Consider the following 19887-nt stretch of genomic DNA (forward strand, 5'->3'; position numbering starts at 1 on the left):
CCCCCCCCCCCACTCCTTGTCCCCTGACTGCACCCTCCTGGGACCCCTGCTCCTAACTGCCCTCCAGAACCCCACCCCCTACCTAAGCCTCCCTGTTCCTTGTTCCCTAACTGCCCCCTCCTAAGACCCCCCCCACCCTAACTGCCCCCCAGGACCCTACCCCCTACCTGTACCCTGACTGCCCAAAACCTTATCCACATCCCCCCATAAAGCCCCCCCCGAACTCCCGACCCCCCCCGTTTCTTGACTGCCCCCTCCAGAACCTTCCTGCCCCTTCTCCGACCCTCTGGTCCCCTTACCCTGCCGCTCGTCCCGGCACGCTGGGCAGCAGGGGAGGAGGAGCAGGAGAGGAGCTCCAGAGTGCCGGAGGCGATCTGCGAATGCAGGGAGGGAGGGAGTGATCTCTGCTGCAGGGGAAGCGGAGGAGGGGCTCTCTCTGGCTGTCGGAGCCCCAGGTAAGTGGCACCATCTGGCCGGCTGCCCTGTTAGCCGCGCGCGCTCTGCATGGGGGGGGGGGGAAGTCCGGACATTTACAAATTCCCCCAGGACGCTATTTTTAGCTCAAAAAGCCAGACATGTCCAGGGGAATCCGGACGAATGGTAACCCTAAGGGTGACCATATTTCCCAAAGTAAAAATGGGACACTGCGTGGGGCTGGTCAGAGTCACCTGGCATCGCTGCTTGCCCGAGTGCACCCCCAGCCCGCATAGGGCTGGCCTGAGCCTGCCCCTCAAGGACCCCCCCGCCTCCATGCCTTCCGGGGCTGGGGCGGCCTGCCTGAGCCCCACGCTACCTGGGGTGACAGGCTGAGCTCTGCTGGGCTGATGATCAGTTGGCAAGAGCAAATGGGACAAATGCCCATTTTTGCCAAAAAAGTTGGGATGTCCAGGACAGGGCTTAAAAGTGGGACAGTCCTGGCCAAAATGAGATGTGTGGTCACCCTATTTCTTTTGATCTAGTGGAGATTCAGTTAGCTGTAATGTTACAGCAGAGCAGTTAACTTGTGTCATGTCAAGGCTATTCCTTTTTATTAAACTGGTTGAATATAATTGGTTACTTGCTGTTTTAAGCACAGTGTGAATATCATAGTTTGAAAATGGGTTAAAGCCACCTTTGATGCAAATGTTTCAGCAGTGGCTGTACAAAATGGAGAATAAGGTAGACCAAATGTTATAGCATGAAGCTTTTGCTTTGTATTCCTATAGAAAAAGTAGAGGATTTTTTTTTTTGCAATTATCTATATATTATCCAAATTTATGTGATTTTTCACCATTCCAAGAGGCAGTTCTGCAAAGCTTCACACCTCTGAGTAAGGATTACTCACATGAATAAATGTTACAAAATTGGGCCCTTAACTATGAAGAAACTATTCAATAAAAAAGGTCTGGGGAACCTATGTCACTGCTGGCATAAATGATATAATTTTACTAACTACAATGGGGGAATCTAGCCCCAAGACTCATAGGTTCAATACATCTCTTGAACCCAGTAAGTTAGAAATTGGAGCAAGGAAGAACAATTAAAGCTAAGAGCTGTACTTTGGAAAACTGTCTTTGAGAATTGTATAAGGAATGTGACCTCAGCTTGTGAAGTATAATACTATTCCACATTTTATACATTTTAATGGTCTTTAACATTTTATTGCTTTTTGCCCTTTATAATCCTTTGTTTTCCTCCAGTGCTTGAAAGTCTCAAGAACAACTGCCACTGTGTATTCTGTGTAAATGTTTTCAATAAATGAAAGATCTATTGCTGGTGAACAACTTGAACGTCGCCTCTTTGTTATAAATTGCTGACTGTTTTACATTTTTAGAACACTAATTTGTGAATGAAATTAGACCCCTTCATGTATTTTTGTGCTCTGAAAACTGAATCTGTTAAAAAGGCCCATTGTTACTGCTGATATCAGTTCCCTATGTTTTTCCAAGTCACATTTGCTTTATTCATTGGCAAATTCTCTTTATTACTGACAGCACAGAAAGGCCAAAACAGTTGTGGGGAAGGAGAAAGGAATCAACTGGCTACCCTGCAGTATGAATCAGTAAAATTCCTGGCAAAGATCTGCTTTGAATCTTTATTGTATGTGTTGATATACAGTCCAGAAAATATTATGTCATTCTCTTGATCTATTTTGTGGCTGACTTCATATAATTGTTGTCTTCATGTCCCAAAAGTTCTTTGTTTTCTAATTCTGGGATGAATAGGTTTTTTCTTCCCTAAACTATTTAAGCTTTCCTGGAATATAGGACAGAGGCCTCAAATCAATTAACCTTGTTTTGAAAGGAGCAATCTAAGACTTAAATGGTCCCCATTACCATAGAGTCTGAAAACTTAATATATTTATCCTCACAGCACATCTGTGAGGTAGGGAACTACTATTATTCCCATTTCACAGATAAGGACAGAGAGAGTTGTCCAAAGGCACTCAGGAAGTCTGTAGCAGAGCAGGGGATTGCAGCTGGATCACTCAAATCCCAGGTTAATGTCCTAACCCCTGGACAATTCTTTGAATTACATGAGTAGGTTTATTTCTGGCAATCTCATTTCTTTGGGATTATTGGACATCAGTTCATTTACAGTACATTTGTTGCTTATTTTGTCTATTCTATTGAAAATTAGGTAGAAAATTAGTCTCACTACTGGATACTGCATTTTGCCTCTTCAGATGTTAGATGTTTTAGTTCAGTAGTTTGTTTCTGTTTTTAATAGCTCTGATGGATCAATTATATATTTTTAAAATGCAATAAAAAACTGATGCGCTATTAAGGCTGTACAGTTAAAAATCACACAATCTGGAAATGCAAAGATTAAGGTTTCAGCAGCCATGTTAACTTGGCCATCTTGCAAAACCTGTATGTGACACCAGTCAATAGGCGGACCAGGGGCCAAATCCAGACTGCCAGACGCTTTTGAACGGATCCTGAAATCTTTTCATTTACTTATTATTATTATTATTATTATTATTATTGTTTTTTTATTATTATTTTCTCTGGAGAGTGGACCTTGACTATACCTTTGACTAAGAAATTTGGACCTTGACAAAAAATAGACTACCTCTTCTGAATATGTTTGTACAATGTTGCTGTACACATAAATAAAAAAATAACAGGAACAAAAAATAATATATGTGCTTTTCCTGATGTAGTGTGATTTTAGCTTTAATTTTAAAGGGTACGTCCAGACTACCCGCCAAATCAGCGAGTAGTAATCGATCTATCGGGGATCGATATAGCGCGTCCCGTCTAGACGCGCTATATCGATCCCCGAACGCACTCCTGTCGATTCTGGAACTCCACCAGGGCGAGCGGTGGTAGCGGAGTCGACGGGGGAGCCACGGCCGTCGATCCTGCGCCGTGAGGACCCGAGATAAGTCGAAATAAGATATGTCGGACTTCAGCTACGCTATTCCCGTAGCTGAAGTTGCGTATCTTACATCAACACACCCCCCCCCCCCAGTGTAGACCAGCCCAAAGTTATGTTTTAATTTCCTAGGGTTGGGGTTTTTTTGTTTTTGTTTTTGTTTTTAAGGAAGAAAGGATGAAAATTGGAGTAGGGGATTCAGAACCTTAGAAAAGGGAATACACAGAAACAGAATACACCCTGTGGCCCCTGGTGTCTTAAGAAGGTCTGTTTCCAGTAAAAGAAAAAGATAGCAGCCATGCCCAAATAGAACATCTTCTCATCATATGAATGAGTGTTTTATCTGAATATCAAGTTTACCTTGACTTGGAGTCTTTAACAAAAATATCTCATTTTACCAAAATAAAGCCATCACTGAAAGCTCTGGATTGCTCAAACAAGTTTGTTCCCCAAATAGCTTGAAGAACTCTGAACTTTGGTTTCACACACATTTGATAGCATTGATATGGATTGCTTGAGGCTCAGAACAACTACTGAAACAAAGGGTCAGAGCAAAAACTCTAGTGTTACAGTAACTGAGCCATATAATATATTTGCAAACTTGCCTTGTGTATCTGAGTCCTGCCCACGTGGAAAGAAACTGCCTGTAACATGAAACAATAATTAATAGTATGGTCATACATTTTATGCAAAATGGCGCACAAGTTACAAGACTTAAAACCTTTACTAAAGTACAGAGTATTCAGGGCCTGGTTTTCAGAAGTGCTGAGCACCCATACAGCTGGAGTCAATGGATGCTGTGGGGGCCAGCATCTACAACAAGTCTGGTCCTTATGTGACAGAAAAATGCATATAACAGTACACTGAAGAGCCACTAAGATCTAACGGAAAACGTATAATTCTTCTAATTAGGCACAATTCTACCTATATTTTTTTATTTTCTACACCATAGGTCCCTGTCCTGTTTTTATTAGTAGGAAAAGAATAGGAAGACCTGCTAACATTCTTTATTCTCTTGATGTCATACCTTTCATTTCCATGTCAATGAATTGTGAAATTGCAAAATATAGAATTATGACAAACAAAAGGAGCACCAAAAGAAAGTGTGCTTTTAAGAAATACATATCCTGTTCTTGTACAAGAGCCCTTAAAATAATAATAATTAATAGTAATAATAATTAATAATAATGTGATCATGATATTAATCCTTCCTATTAGAATAACATTTTACATTTTCACATATAGTAGTCATAAGGTCTTGGAAATTGATGCTTGAAAAACAAAGTGTCTTTCCATAGTCCAGTGTTAGGCTATGTTTACACTAGCACTCTTGTCAGTAAAACTTTTGTCGGTCAGGGGTGTGAAAAAACACAACCCCCTGATTGACATAAATTACTCTTGACAGAAGTGCCGGTGAAGACGGTGCTATTGGTGGGAGATGCTCTCCCGCCGATGTAGCTACCGCTGTTCATTAGCGATGGTTTAATTATGCCAGCAGAAGAGAGCTCTCCTGTCTGCATAGAGCAGTTGCATGGGAGACCTTACAGCTGCGCAGGTGCATCGGTACAGTTGTGCTGCTGTAAGGTCCCTCGGCCTGTGCCGCTTCCAGCAGCTCCCACTGGCCTGGAGCCGCGATCGGCCGAACCTGCGGACGCGGCAGGTACACAAACTGGCCCGGCCCGCCAGGGGCTTTCCCTGCACAAGCGATGGAACAAGTTTGGGAACCACTGGCGTAAATAATATTACATAATCTGTGTTTTGCAAGATGTATGATGTTACTGCAAGGCATCATTTCGAAAAGAACTGTAGTTCTGGTGGAAACTAGATGAGCATTTTCAAAAAATACTTCTGCAATCCAGGCATTAGCAGGCTTCTATAAAAATCAGTATTTACAGCTAGTATTTATTTGGAAGGTTAATGAATATATAATGAGTACTGATAAATCTCTACCAACGAATGTGGATGAAATCAAGACTCTCTAAGGCTATGTCTACACTACACAGCTTTTAGTGACATAGCTGTGCCACTACAGCCATGCTGCTAAAAGGCGCTCCTGCCGACAAAGCACTGTTCACACCAGTGCTTGTTGTCGACAAAACTTTTATCTTTCAAGGGTGCGTGTTTTTTGTTTTTTTTTAACACCTCTGAACAACAAAAGTTTTGTCTTTCACTTGCCAGTGTGGAAAAAGCCAAAACTGAAGTGTAGCATTAGCATTAGAATACAGTATTAGGAAATTAAGGTTAAATTTTTCAGAGCGAACTAGGAAATTTAGACTCACCTCTCATTGAAATTAATGCGAGTTGCCTGACTAAATCTCCTAGTCAATGTTGAAAATCTCAACCTAAGGGTTTAATTATTTTGTCTGTTCTAAAACTGATCAGAAGCAAAAGAGATTGGATTTTAAATGAGCCTCTATCTGAGATGAGTACTTGTATGTGGAAGGCGCTCAGATACTATGATGACAGGTGGCAGTTCAAACCTATAAGATAGATGCAGTTTCCTAGACTAGTTTGGGCCTATAAGGGTCTATGGAGTTATGCTATTTTGCCAGCAAGGGGAGGCAGGTGAAACTGAAGTTTAGAATTCCAGGGCTCACTATCCTCTTCGTTAGCCTTGTTTTCCTCTTGCCAGCAGCAGGCTTGGACCCATTCTTGCTTCTTGGATCTAAAGAGAGCTTTAAAACAAAGCTGATTATGAGTATAATGTAGGCTTTATACACTGCTCAGTTAAGCCCCCTTTCTGTGTGGCTGTATGCACAGACAACTGAATGGGCAGTCTCCTATTGAAGTGCTGTGGGTCTTTGAGACGCAGCCTTTTTGTCCTGGCTATCTCGCAACTTAATGAATAAAACAGCAAAATTTAAAAAAAACCACCACAATATTTTTTCTTATTTATTTCAATTTTGTAAATTAAACTTATCAATTAAAATGTGAAATTACAACCATCTGTCCAAAGGGCTAAATTCACTTACATCAAATAAAATCAATACGTTCATTGTGTCTTGTGCTGTGAGCTGAGCGGGAATGGGGATTTTTCATTCTGCGAAAACTTCCGAAATTTTGAACTTTTTTGTTCCTCAGTGGAATGGGAAAAAAGCCGCACAATTTTGCATAGAATGGCCCTCCATCTGGCCAGGTGGGAAACTGCTCCCCAGCTCCCCAGGGACCCCTGCCTTTCCATTGGGAATTTTGTCAAAATTGGTATGTTCCTCTTGGAATATTTTGATTAATCAGCATTTTCCGGAGGGCCCCATAAACCTAAGAACAACCTTGTGTGGGGGGGTCAAACAGATTCTACATATTTTAATAAGGTTTAAAGTTACCTGTATTGACTTGTATTTTAAGTTCAGCTTGTTTTGTATGTATTCAGACAGGTGGTTTCTATGCATAGTATTGTCTATTTACCCACTTGTGTAAACTAACATGATGACAACATGCTAATGAATCAGCTGTTAGTATATTGTGTTGAACCAGGCTGTGGGCCTTATGAACTGCTCTGGTGGGCCATGTATGGCCCGCAGGCCAGGCGCTCCTGATTTAAAGGGAATGTGGAGTACTACTACCTGAGTAGCCTAATAAATATACCTTCTGGGGAGCGTAGTGAGGAGTGCCCTTTGCTACACCCATAGAATAGGTACATTCACCACTCCTTCCATGCTCCATGCCTACCTTGTTTCAGGCATACGTGCTCAACCTGTGCTCTGAACCTAAAATATAGTGGCCTCTTGAGCTGGGTGCACTGAGGAGAGAGGGGTAAGTGTTTGCTCCCTGGGCATTCTTCTTCTCTCCCCAGTGCTTCCATACAGGAAAGGTTATAACGTGACCTTGTAGTGCACTGAACTGTGTAAGTAAAACAGATAATTTTCTCTCCTGGGTGTCTGAGGCTGCAGGTATTAGTCAAGTCTCAATATTTTTGAGTTTTCTCTTTGTTAGAATGAAAGCACGTTTCACATTAATACTGAGTAGTTTTGCTGTTGCTGCGTCGCTCAGCTCCTTTTGATCTAAGGCGAGGAACAAGACAAGGCTGTTCTTTATTTCTCTACCTCTTAGTCATTGATGCTGAGCCTGGGGACATGAAACAATAAAACAATTGGAGGAGCATTCAAAAGGTCCTCCTTTGGGCACTATCACAGGATTTGGTTGACCCCATTTGGTGGCTCAAAAAACAAGGGAAATTTTCAAAGCAGTGTGTGGGCGGTGCATGTTCTGGATGCTCAGGTTTTATTAGGCATCCAGCCACTGACACTTTCTGACTGCTGTATGCTCTCCAGGTGCTGTTGTTTCCTTATTTTCAGTTCTCCGCCTGGTCCTAGGTCACTGCAGACACTTCAGTAATCGTCTCATGAGACACCTGTGGAATCCAGAGTCACATTATAAGGATTAAAGAAACAAACAAACAAAAATTGGAATAGATTTAAGCCCTCATACTTCAGGGAATGTCAACTCCGATCATTGGGGGTTAGTAATTTATTCCATTATGCCCACTGTGGAGTTTCTTGTGCCTCCATCTGAATAATCTGGCACTGGCCAATGTTGGGGCCAGGAGCAGTGCATTGATCCAGTATGGCAATTCCTATGTTCCTAGGCATACAATTCCTGAATAATTTGGTGTTGGGTATGCATATCTATATGAAAATGATTTGTAGTTTGTAATCCTGTGGATCATGGCATTTTGATAGTGCTCAAGGCAAAAAGCCAGCTGATTGTCTGACATCAGTTGTGTTCCTGCCAATTCTCTGAAATGATTCAGGGGCAAGGATGCCAAGTGCAGTGGTGACCCTGACTGGTGCAGTGGAATGGGGTTGGCACTGCAGAAAAAAAGGGATCAAGATTTGGTGACCCCATTCAAAGGACCCACAACTCCCGAGTGCTGTGGAGCTGTCCTTTCTGTGCCCCAGCAGGCAAGGGTTTAGAGGGGTGCGAAAGAAGAAAGGGCAGCATGAGTGGATTTGCTGATCCGTAGGTTTATTGGCCATGTTCCACTGTGGAAGGGAAGTGCATTTACTGAGGCCCTGTGGCAATGTTGCCACACAGCAATCTGTGGGTGTGTGGGTGGATTCCTTCTTTCCCCTAGTCCCTGAAGAAAACCACTTGGGCTGTGTGCTGAGTTAAGTACACCTCTACCTTGATATAACGCTGTCCTCGGGAGCCAAAAAATCTTACCGCGTTATCGGTGAAACCGCGTTATATCGAACTTGCTTTGATCCACCGGAGTGCGCAGCCCCGCCCCCCCGAGCACTGCTTTACTGCATTATATCCGAATTCGTGTTATATCGGGGTAGAGGTGTATTTGATTCTTAATTCTTCTCTGTTATTCAGCCAAGTCATCCAGGATTTTTATGGCTCAAGCGTTAATGTGAAAAGCTCTGCCACATCCAGATTGCAATCCTTGCTACTAGGGACATATAGTTCTCTTTTCTTGCTCGGTAACACCACTTTGGTACCAGCCACCCATTTCCTTAGCCTCCTTATGCTAACTTTTATTGATGGGCATGACCAAAGGCAAAGTCATTACAAACAAGAGTGGCAGGCTTCAAAACTGCCACCATCTGAATACTTAAGAGTAAGAAGTACATTTCAGTTTGGTATTAACTTAGTGTTCCAGGTGTAGATCTTATTCAAGGTCAAATGGGTGTATTTTGAACACTGTTCATTTCCTGATACTGCAGTGTTTTACTGTGGGAACCTCTCTTGTTTTGGACAAGTGGGCAGCTGAGTAACCAGAGGAGAACAAATTAAAGACAAAAATTTGTGTTATTATGTAAAGGGCTGGACAATGATCAGAAAAAGCGTGTATGCTTGTTTAGGTTAACAGCAGGGTCTCTTTCTTCCTTGTTTTCTCATAGTTGTCACTTTTAATGTGGTGGGCACTAACTCTTGCAGCTGTAAAGCAGAAAGGGGGGGGAAGGGGAAAAAAGAACAGGCAGCATTATTAAATAAATATATTCGTTTCTATGTGGGATCTTTGTCTACAAATGGGAAGTAGACACAATCCCTGGTTAATTATTTTAGCAAATGAAATTCAGTCAACCAATCTAACCATCCCTCGCCCATGCCACTTCCCGCCGCCCCCATTCGCCCAGGACAGTGAACCGCAGCCAGTGGGGGCCGCGATCGGCCAAACCTGCCGCGTCAGCAGGTAAATAAACTGGCCTGGCCCACCAGGGTGCTTACCCTGGCAAGCCGCGTGCCAAATGTTGCCGACCCCTGCTGTAGAGTGATATGACTGAAAAGTTACCCTTTTGCCTTTATTGGGCTCATCTAGTTCTGGGAGCATCCCCCTGCCCCCAAGACTGTAAACAATGCCATATTTCACTGATTATTTTTTTTTGGCAGTGTGGGGGTGGGAGAGAGTTCTTGCACTCATCACACTGAGTAGCACAAGAACACTTTAACTTAGAAGGGAACATTCTAATGTAAAGCCGTGAAACTCATTTGGTTTTGATGGATTTATACTCAAGGAGGGCTTAACCTTGCCGACTACGGAGCAATTCCTAAACTCCTTCAACTCCCACCAAATTGTCAGTGGCCAAATGTATCTATAGTTTAACTTCATTGGCTTGAAGGATAACCAGAGATTAATTTGGCCTACTGGGAGTTGTGAGTGCTCAGCATCTTGCAGGATCAAACCCCGAGTCATTTGTTTTAGTCTGGACCCATAGGCTAAATGAAACTTTAGGTCTATTACTCTGTTTGTATCTTCCGAAAGACCCACCATGTGATCAACTGTCACAAGTTTCATTATCAGTATAATTATAGATCTGAAGCCAGTGAAATGTTTGATTAGGAGGAATGGGGGGGAGGGGGGAGAGGAGGAGGGCTGGAAGAGGTTCAGTTGAAAACTCTGCTTTGCTACAGTTTTTGAACTCAATCCTAATATGACTTGAGGTTTTGGAATGAAATTTTCATATAGCACCTCTCTTTAGTGCCTTACTTTTTCCTTGGCACAAATCCATGGATTTAAGCTGTGGATGGAGGTCATTGCGGGTAGTCTGTGTCGCATGTAATTGTAGCCAGTGTAATGAATGACCCTGGAGGTGACAGAAAGCTGATGAAGGCTGGCTGATATTGGGAAGCCTAAGTGATTGACAGCAAATACTGAATGCTAGAGACTTCTGATTGCTGGAAAATGATGTAAATGAGGAATATTAGTCTAATCCTCTCACCTCCTCCATTTAGGCTCCATCTATATTTCTCAGGAAAAAAATAAAAGGAAGGGCATTTATCCCTTTCTTATGCTCATACCAGTAACTCAGGAGTAAAAGCGGAGTAAGTGAGAGGAGAAACAGGACTATATTCAGCACATGGCATGCAAAGATATCAATGAGAATGACAGAAATAAATTTTCAGTGTGACAGAAATACCCATCTGCTTCCAGTTAAAACATCTAATGAGAACAAGAAATCAGGACTATGCTTGATTCAGCATTTATAGTTTATAGCTCCTCTCCCTCCTGTCCTCTTTAATGTTTTGAATACAATACAATTGAAAACACACTGAGCACTATTCAGATTGTGTTTCAGAACATTAGGATTTTGCCACATTTTGAGCTGAAGTTAAGATTTAAACTGAATTAAAATTCTTCCTTCAGGCTTTTCATGGGAGTGTAATTACCATACAAAGACTCTTTGGTTCAATTGTAGTCCTATTTAGCTCTGCCCTAGAAAACCAAAACACAGCTATTAAAAGCTTTCTTTGTACGTGCTGTAGAAACTTAAGAAACTAATGAAAGAAGGCATATGTTATTGGAAATACAATTGGAATTATTTTTATTGAAATAATCATGAACGTGATTCTTTATAGCGGGGAAAAAATAATCCTTTCAGGACCAGCCTCAGAAATAGCCTCTCTGCGACAGCAGTGAAGACACGATTGCTTCTGGCGCTTTTAACATGCCAGGCCTGATCTGGGAGCAGGGTCTTAGTTGTGGCCCGTCATTTTTAATCTTTAAACACAGCCTGGAACTCCAGAATTGTTTCTCTTTCCCAAAGTTACTTCTGATTTTAATGTCTGCAGGGGAAAGGGAGCAACTTGCAAATCTCAGCCTGATAAACACAAACAGTATTATCACAAACGGTATTATCACCTTGAAGTGAGTTTAGTTTGCTGAAGTATATTTTATAGAGAAAAGTTGGAAAACAGAAAAAGGGAACTAAGGGGCTGTAACAGTGACTTACCTTCTCTCTGTCAGATGTAGCTACTTTTTCAGTTTACTTCTTGCTGGAATGTAGTTTAACTCTCCAGCTGCATCAAAAATCTTCCTCTTCCAGTCTAACAAGAGTCCAGATCCTTCACCCTGTCTTTTTCCAAGGTCATAGGCATTCCCCAAGGGTCGATCTATTTTTCCCACTACTAGGGTACAACAGCAATACCCCTCAGAATCCAAACGGGTGTTAAACCATCTAAACTCCAGCCTTAGGGCCCTCAGCCATGAAATAGCATCAGGTTAAGCCACCAAATCTCTGCCACTTTTCTTCCCCAGTGCTCTTTTCTAACTCTGCCACAGCCCCTTAATTGTCCACTAAGGAGTTAGCTCTTTCTGGCCTTCATGTTCTCGCTAAAATAATACCTCCTCCTCATGGTATCATATCCAGCCATCTGTCTGCATGTCCAGTCCCTCTCCCTAGGTTTTCCCAAGCCATTTCCCTAGCACTCCAAACTCTTTTCTAGTCTCTCAGTAAAAAAGCTCCTGGCAGATCCCAGTCCCCACCTGGTCGCTTAGTTCTTATAAGAGCAGGGTGCTTATTTGTATATCTGCCCTTTCCCCAGCATCGTTCATTGTAGGATCCTATTATTCTCATTCTCAAATTCTCATACAATTTACATTGCCTCTGGGAATTATAAACACCAAAATGCTTTGGTTCTGAACTGAACTGGCAATAGGGTCATGATACTGTAGCCTGCCTTAAAGGGACAGCACACCTGTTACAAGGATAATTGTACATTTAGTGCTATAACAACAGAGGTTAGATTTAGCCACCCACTCCCATACCAGCACTACTATGGTGACCCTTGGTTTTCTGTAGAGTTTAAGATTTTATTAGAAAAAAAAATTATTAGCTATTAATTTGGAGACAGTAACTTTTCAAATATCAGTTGTTACATTGTTTTGCTGTGCATGGAGTTGGTCTCTGTCCCGCTCTAGTAGTTGGATTATGGTTAATGATCCTCTATTGCCTTCAAACTAACAATTATCCCTTTATTTCAAGCAGACAACTCGTCCAGGGGCCTTGTTCTGAGTGGAAGTAATAAATGAGTGGTGCATACTGCCCCCATTCATATCAATGTGCTGTTTTGAAGCAAGATGGTGACAACTTAAACCATTCTTTACACTTTCATCAGTATTTACAATTTCTTGGGCCCAGAATAGCCGGAGCTCACTGCATTCCAGCTAATACCTTCTCTCTTTCCAAACGTGCCATTCTACTACTATACCACAAACTGCAGAAGGTGGGAGGCAACATATGAAGAATCCTCCTTATGTTTTATAGGGCTGCAGAAGAGCAGAGAACCAGGGCCTAAAATTCAATCTTTATGGGGACGTACAGGAGCTCGAATAAAGCTTAGAGATTCAAAGTACATTGTCCAAGTCATTAGTATTTCTGCATCTGTGAATTCCAATTAAAGGTCACCTTCCACAGAAATGGGGTACCAGTTATGTAAGTCTTCCATACCTAGGCACTTTAAATTTGCCTCCTGGATTTCATTTGTTTACACTGTGAAAATAGGTTTCAGTTTCCGCTCTTAAAAATAACTATTTTATTCTTCAGTAATGATCCAGATATGACATGGAATGAAAGTGTTATTGCACTCTTACAATATCTGTAAGATAATGCAGAATTCATTTCATAAAGGTAACTTATTCTCAACATATCTTTTCCATTTTCCAAACTCTGTAGGACAGTTCTCAAATTTCATTGCATCGTGACCCCCCTTCTGACATCAAAAATTACTACATGACCCCAGGAGGGGGGACCCAAGCCTGAGTCCATCTGATTCCCACTGCCCCTGGGTGGGGGAGCCAAAGCCCGAGCCCCACTGCCCTGGGCGGGGAAGGGGTCAAATCCAAAGCCCAAGGGCATCAGCCCCAGCAAGGGGGCCTGTAGCCTGAGCCCTACTGCCCAGGCTGAATCCCTCAGGCTTTGGCCCCGGGCGGTGGGGCTCGGGCTTCAGCAACCGACTTTGGGGTCCTGACCCACAGTTTGAGAACTGCTGCTCTAGGACATACATGGGGAGACAGACATTTGCTATGAAACCCCATATGATCACATGTGTATCCAGCAATAACCATTACTTTTTGTTTTAATCAGTCATCTTATTATATGATCGGTATTCCTTTTTGTTTTTTAAGGTTTGTTTCCTGCTATTTTAAATCTGGCTAGCCATGCTCATATCAACACCAACGCCACCTGTGGTGAGAAGGGACCAGAGATGTTCTGCAAACTTGTGGAACATGTGCCGGGCCGACCTCTACGCAATGCACAATGCAGGGTGTGCGACCACAACAGTGCTAACCCCAAAGGCAAGTTTATGATGTTATATCTTTTTGGTCCCTTTCCACACTTTCACAGGACTGTGTGTAAGGTACATGTGTGTATCATTGTGGATGGAATTGACCTTTGTGCAGAGTGCCAGCATGAGGCCTATGTACTACTTAAGCCCTCAGGATAGGCCTAATAGTGACTTTCTGCACAGGGGTCAATTTCACCCTAGATGTGCTTTATGGATGATTGCTATGAGGAGAAAAATATTCAGCATGCAGCTTAAAAATACTAAGTAAGAAAAAAAATAAGATAATGACATTTATTCTTAAGAGACTTATTTTGTTATTTAAAAACAGAACAGCACCCTATCTCCAATGCTATAGATGGTACGAATAACTGGTGGCAAAGTCCCAGCATTCAGAATGGGAGGGAATACCATTGGGTCACCATCACCCTGGATCTAAGACAGGTGAGTAATACCAGATGTGTAAAAGAATGCATTTTCTATGTGACATAAGCCTAATCAAATGATTGCAGCTGTACTTGATAGTTTTTAGGTACCCAGACAATTAGCAATTAATTATGAATAGGTACTATACAGTCATGACTGCATTTAGATGAAGGTAAAATCTGATGGATCAGTCTATTTAATTTAAACAACCACGTTTTGTCAATCATTTGTTTAAAAGCATATTACTTTGACAATGATGCTGTTGGAAATTTTAGTCCTATCAGGTTGAAATGGGAATTAAATTTTCTGTTTACCAAAACATATACTCTCCCTTGATGAGCATGGAATATTTTAATAAAGGGAGTAAATGTTTTGGTGTAAGATCCAGCCAAAAAGTGCTTGGAGGCTATTGTAAGATAACAGAGTGCAGTCTGCATCCAGTTACAAGCAGCCTTTGATCTGCAGTAAGTACGATAATCGAGGTACTGGATTTTGGAGGAAGTAAGTAAGTTAGAGAGTGACTTTGGCTTTGAGAATAACTGAACATAAATCAGTTATTGTTTAATAGTTCTCAGAACATAAACTTTTCAGTTAGTTTTAAATTATCTAACTTATGACAACTTTTTCATATTGTTTCTGTCTTTCAGCTTATTTACATTAAATACAAAAATGTGGCAATACAATGTAATTGTTAACAACAAGAAGTTCAAAGTTATGGTTCTCAGAGCAACTAAAACACACAAATACACACCTTTTTATGGATGAATTCTCAGGAATAGAAAATGATATACACATGCGATGGGACTGAGTTAACACTGCCGTCAGAACTGTAGCTTTTGGATTAATTGACTCTGGTCTTACTTTGCAACCTTAATATTGCACTAACATAGCTTATGGCAGTTTCCCCCCCCCCCTTATTTATTTATTTATCTATCTATTTATTTATTAGTAAAAAAAAATTGCCTACCCTTAACTTTAGCATTTAAATGGTCCCCATTAAGCTCTGCTGCTGAAACCTAGGGTAAAAGAGGGCTGATTTCCCCTTTTCCTGCTGCTACTGGTCTTGGCTCTGGGAGAGTCTATTGTGGAGTTTTCCCCCCAAATTGTTCTGGGGCCTAGGGCTTATACCCCTGATTAATGAGCAATGGTTCTGTGCCCACCCAACCAAACACACAGAACCTGAGGAAACCACAGGAGACCAGGTCTGTCTGTGGTGAAGATAGTTCCTTGGCACTGGCTCGGTGGCTCCCTTACAATGCAGCTTGGAGTCATGCTACCAGGTTACCCCCCACCGCTCCTAGGTCTGAGGCTCCATGAACCTTTTGCCAGCTTGTCCTGGGGTTGGATGCATGACAGGTCTCCACAAAAGAGGTGACAAAACCAATTTCGAGGAACGGTTGGTTATTTTTAAGAAAGGTGCTTCTGAGAGTATGTGTAAAATGTATCAGTCTTCAATGAACCTTTTCATTGCCCAACATAAGTTTTTTGAAAATCAGGGCTCACGGATCTTTAACCACCACAAGGTGGGTTGATAACACTAGAACACATCTAAAATCATGGAGAAATTCTGCTCATTGACAGAATGCAGATTTGTGAATTACAGTTGGTAACAAGGTTTTGCCAGAACTCTCTGGACTATTATGCAATGCAGTTTTGAAAGTTAAAATGGAAGCTTTGTCTGAGATGCCTTAAAAAGAAGCAAGGGCTGAACTAGTATTTAGTTTTCTGTTTAATTAGGAAGCAGCACTATGTTGTGGAAACATAATCACAGAATATCTTTTGTCAGCTACAGAGTATTTAGATGGGAATTTCTTGTTGTTTGCACAGTTTGCATTGTGTTTGGTTTGTAAATGAACAAACAGGAAGGAAGTAGCAGAAGGGGGTCTTAGCTTTTTGTCCTCCCATAATACTCTGCCAAATGGCTCTCCCATAATATTTGTACTCTGAAAACAGACCAGCTGACCTGACCTCTAACTCCTTTATTCTCCCTGGTCTATGCACTATTGATGGTGCCTCAAATACATATCTTTTCTCTTCTGACACATGCTCAGATTCGTTAATTTGGTTTGAAAAGTTTCTCCTCTGAGAAGCCTTTCCTCTGTGTTTCTTTAGAGCACTTGAAAGAGAAAAGACATTTAGGGCTATGTAACTTGAATGCAAATTACTACTCCACAAGGAAGGATTTTGGTTAATAAAGGTTGCTTGGGGTCAATGAGTTATTAGAGCATTGATTTGTTAATGTTAATACTAAGCAATGTAATGTGAATGTTAATACTGAGCAAGTCAGTGCACGTAAAGGGTAACAAAGGAAACTTAATGCATGCATGAATAGTTTTAAGGATTTTGTGTAAATGTTTATTTCTAAAGGTTGATTGTGAATGGATTAGAAATATTCCTCTAGCAGTATTTTGCATTTTCTATTTTAATGTACATTTCAAAGAATCAATGTCTGTAACTGTGTATATTGCGCTCTGTGGTTGGTATCAATACTGTCAGTTACTTCCTTTAGATTCCAAGATTTGTGCCATATATCTCCCATCTCTTAAATTAGTTAGTTTATTTTTGTTTACAAAACTTAAGTGTTTTATGATGTGAATAATTGTTATTTATCATCCATTCTGAGTGGATGCTAAATGAAACACTGATTGAGATTGCTAGCTATGTACTTTGCACAGTATTGTCATCCAACTGTCATAGAGTTGATGAATTCTAGTGTGTGTATAGCAGGGGTAGGCAACCTATGGCACGCGTGCCGAAGGCGGCACGTGAGCTGATTTTCAGTGGCACTCACACTGCCCGGGTCCTGGCAACCGGTCCGGGGGGCTCTGCATTTTAATTTAATTTTTAATGTAGCTTCTTAAACATTTAAAAAACCTCATTTACTTTACATACAACAACAGTTTAGTTGTATATTTATAGACTTATAGAAAGAGACCTTCTAAAAACATTAAAATGTATGACTGGCACTCAAAACCTTAAATTAGAATGAATAAATGAAGACTCGGCACATCACTTCTGAAAGGTTGCCGACCCCTGGTGTATAGCCTAGCATTGAGGCAGGGTATACAGACCCTGCCTCAATCCTGGGGCAGATCCTTTCAGTGGATGTAATTGTGATCACTCCACTGAGGTCAATTGACACCAGCTGAGGATTTGCTGCCATGTGTTCACTGGGTTCTACTGGCTGGAGGTTCCAGGAAGCAGAAATAAAAATCAACTATGTTCTAGCTTGCACCTAGGTTTTTGTAGTCCAGACACAGCTGGGCAGAACAGCATCATGACAGATGCTAGTTAAAAGAAGAGTGCTGGCTAATAAGATGGTTACATTGTTCGTTAGGTCTTTGCCTTTTTGGAATCTCTTTTTTACGTGCAGACAAAGTTGAGCATTTTGTAGGGCTAGCGAAGTGGGTACTTTATGAAACTTCAGTACACAACATGGATCGTAAAACTAGGTACACAGTATTGTGGCATGCCTCTCAGCCTGTCAGGACCCAGATGTATAATGCTTTATATGTCTATAGATATATACATATGCATGGCTAGGATTCAAGGTTGTGGAAGAAGATTGAACAGTGAGGTACAGACGCTCCCTGAGTTATGTAAACCCGACGTACACAAATCTGAGATTTGGAAAAAGTTCCGTAAGCTAGAAATAGGAGGGTTTTTTTTTGTTTTTGTTTTTTGCGTAATGGTTCGAGATACGTTTCCGACTTACGCAAAATTCGAGTTACACAAGGTGTTCCGGAACGGATCGCTTGCGTAAGTCTGGGAGCGTCTGTACTGCATTGGTATATAAAATATTGGGATTTGATTCATGGTCTCTTGCTCCCTGTTCTAGCAGTACTATAGAGGCCAAATGCTGAGCCTCAAATTAAGGGAGAAGCAGCACTTTTATGCTCAACAGTAACTGCTTTGGCTAATTTTTTAGAAATAATTAATAGCTATTGTTGTTGTTGTTGTTGTTATTAAATGCCACCAATGTGTTTTGCATTGCTGAGTTGAGGTTATGTGTGTATTGTGCACTGTTCAATGAGAAACAGTTTTCTCATTATTACTATTTATTATAGCTGAGATTTTCAAAGCTGTTTAAGGGTATTAGGTGCCTTTGAAAATCCCAGTTCATCATTATTACAATATAATACACAGGTTCCTGTCAGCGTTGGGGGCCCCCATTGTGCTGGGTGCAGGGCAAACACAAAAGAGTTCCTGCTGCAAAGAGCTATTCCTGAATTTGAAAGTAAATCCCATTATTCTAATATGGTCTTGGATAACAGGATGTCAAAATATCTAAGCTTCTGATAAATGAATTACTCATAAATATTTAATATATTCTAAATTACTATGTAGAAGTTAGCATACCATTAATTTGTGGTTTCTGCTATTGATAAATAAAATATAATAATACCTACAGTTTGTATAGGGATTTCATCTTGAAATCACTGTTCAACACGTGATTTCTGTAAGGCCAGATCCCTAGCTGACATAAATTGTCAATGCTCCATTGACTTCAACGGAGCGATGCCAATTTACATCAGCTGAAGATCTGTCTCAGAATCTTTATGTTGCTTTAAAACTGGTGGACTCTTAATATATGTGTGGTGTTCGCCCATATTATTTAGAACATTTTGTTGATTGAAATCAACTGAAGGATCAATATCGTAAAACAAAGCTAGTTCAGGAATTTAGAATCGCTTTTTGATTGAGATTACAACATACTCTAATGTTACTTTAACTTCTCTGAATAAAAACCAGAACGCACTTCTTCATGGGTTTCTGAGTTTCTTATAGGAGCCTGCAACAATCATAGTTTCTGAAACAAATATTGAAGTGTACAGGCTGATGCTAGAAATATCTCCCAGCACTTTCTGCTTATTAAAAGTTTGCATAAATTTAGTTTAGATTTTTTTGCAAGTCAAATCTGAATCTTAAGCATCACAGAGTTCTCTGGTAACAGGGTTTAATTGTACTTACAACACTGAGCAGAGTGGGTTTTGCCATCCATTAAAAAGGCATAGCATAGTTGCCCTTTGTATATGTTTTAACCACAAGCCTTGTCAAGCCATTGTGAAAAAGTACTATTCTCTTTTCTAAATTGCCTTTTTTGGAGTTTCAAGGTACATGTTTCTGTGCTCTTACCCTGAAGGGAAGATTTAAAGTAACTTATTATTAAGACTAGCAGGAACCAGTCTGAAAAAACGAGTACATTCTCCAGGGCTCATTTATTGTGCAGTCTTGTGCATTATGTGGTAGGCATCACACTACTGTGGTTTTATCAGGATATGCAAAAGGACAGTTAATGAGATCCTGAAATTCAGTAGAGTGTCCTATCCCTAATATTCACTTTTTGGGAGTGAGATAGCACAATATTGTGAAGTTTGGATTAGGATGTGGATTTGAACTTTCCAACTGGTCCCAGTTTATATAACCAATAGAACGCTCCTGAAATTTGGGGACATCAGAATTGCCTAGGTTGGATTCACCTTTTATACTAGTCTTTCATTTCTGGTCAGTGGAGCTCAAGAACTTTTGGTTACAAAAGAGATGGGGTTTTGTGGCCTCTTTTTACAGTAGTCTCCATTTATGCAAATCAAA

At 41.0% G+C, this 19887-nt stretch overlaps 1 protein-coding gene across 1 annotated transcript in view; it reads left to right on the top strand.

The window, feature by feature from the left end:
• Positions 1-19887, top strand: part of LAMA1 (laminin subunit alpha 1) — a 147831-nt gene that overhangs the window by 24572 nt on the left and 103372 nt on the right. Inside the window, exons 3-4 of the mRNA XM_026659235.2 lie at positions 13712-13882; positions 14201-14313. Coding sequence (XP_026515020.2) covers positions 13712-13882; positions 14201-14313 — 284 coding nt within the window. The remainder of the gene's footprint in view (positions 1-13711; positions 13883-14200; positions 14314-19887) is intronic.

Source organism: Terrapene carolina, unplaced genomic scaffold, assembly GCF_002925995.2.
Source record: "Terrapene carolina triunguis isolate 2854851 unplaced genomic scaffold, T_m_triunguis-2.0 Scaffold58, whole genome shotgun sequence".
NCBI classification, from domain to species: Eukaryota; Metazoa; Chordata; order Testudines; family Emydidae; genus Terrapene; species Terrapene triunguis.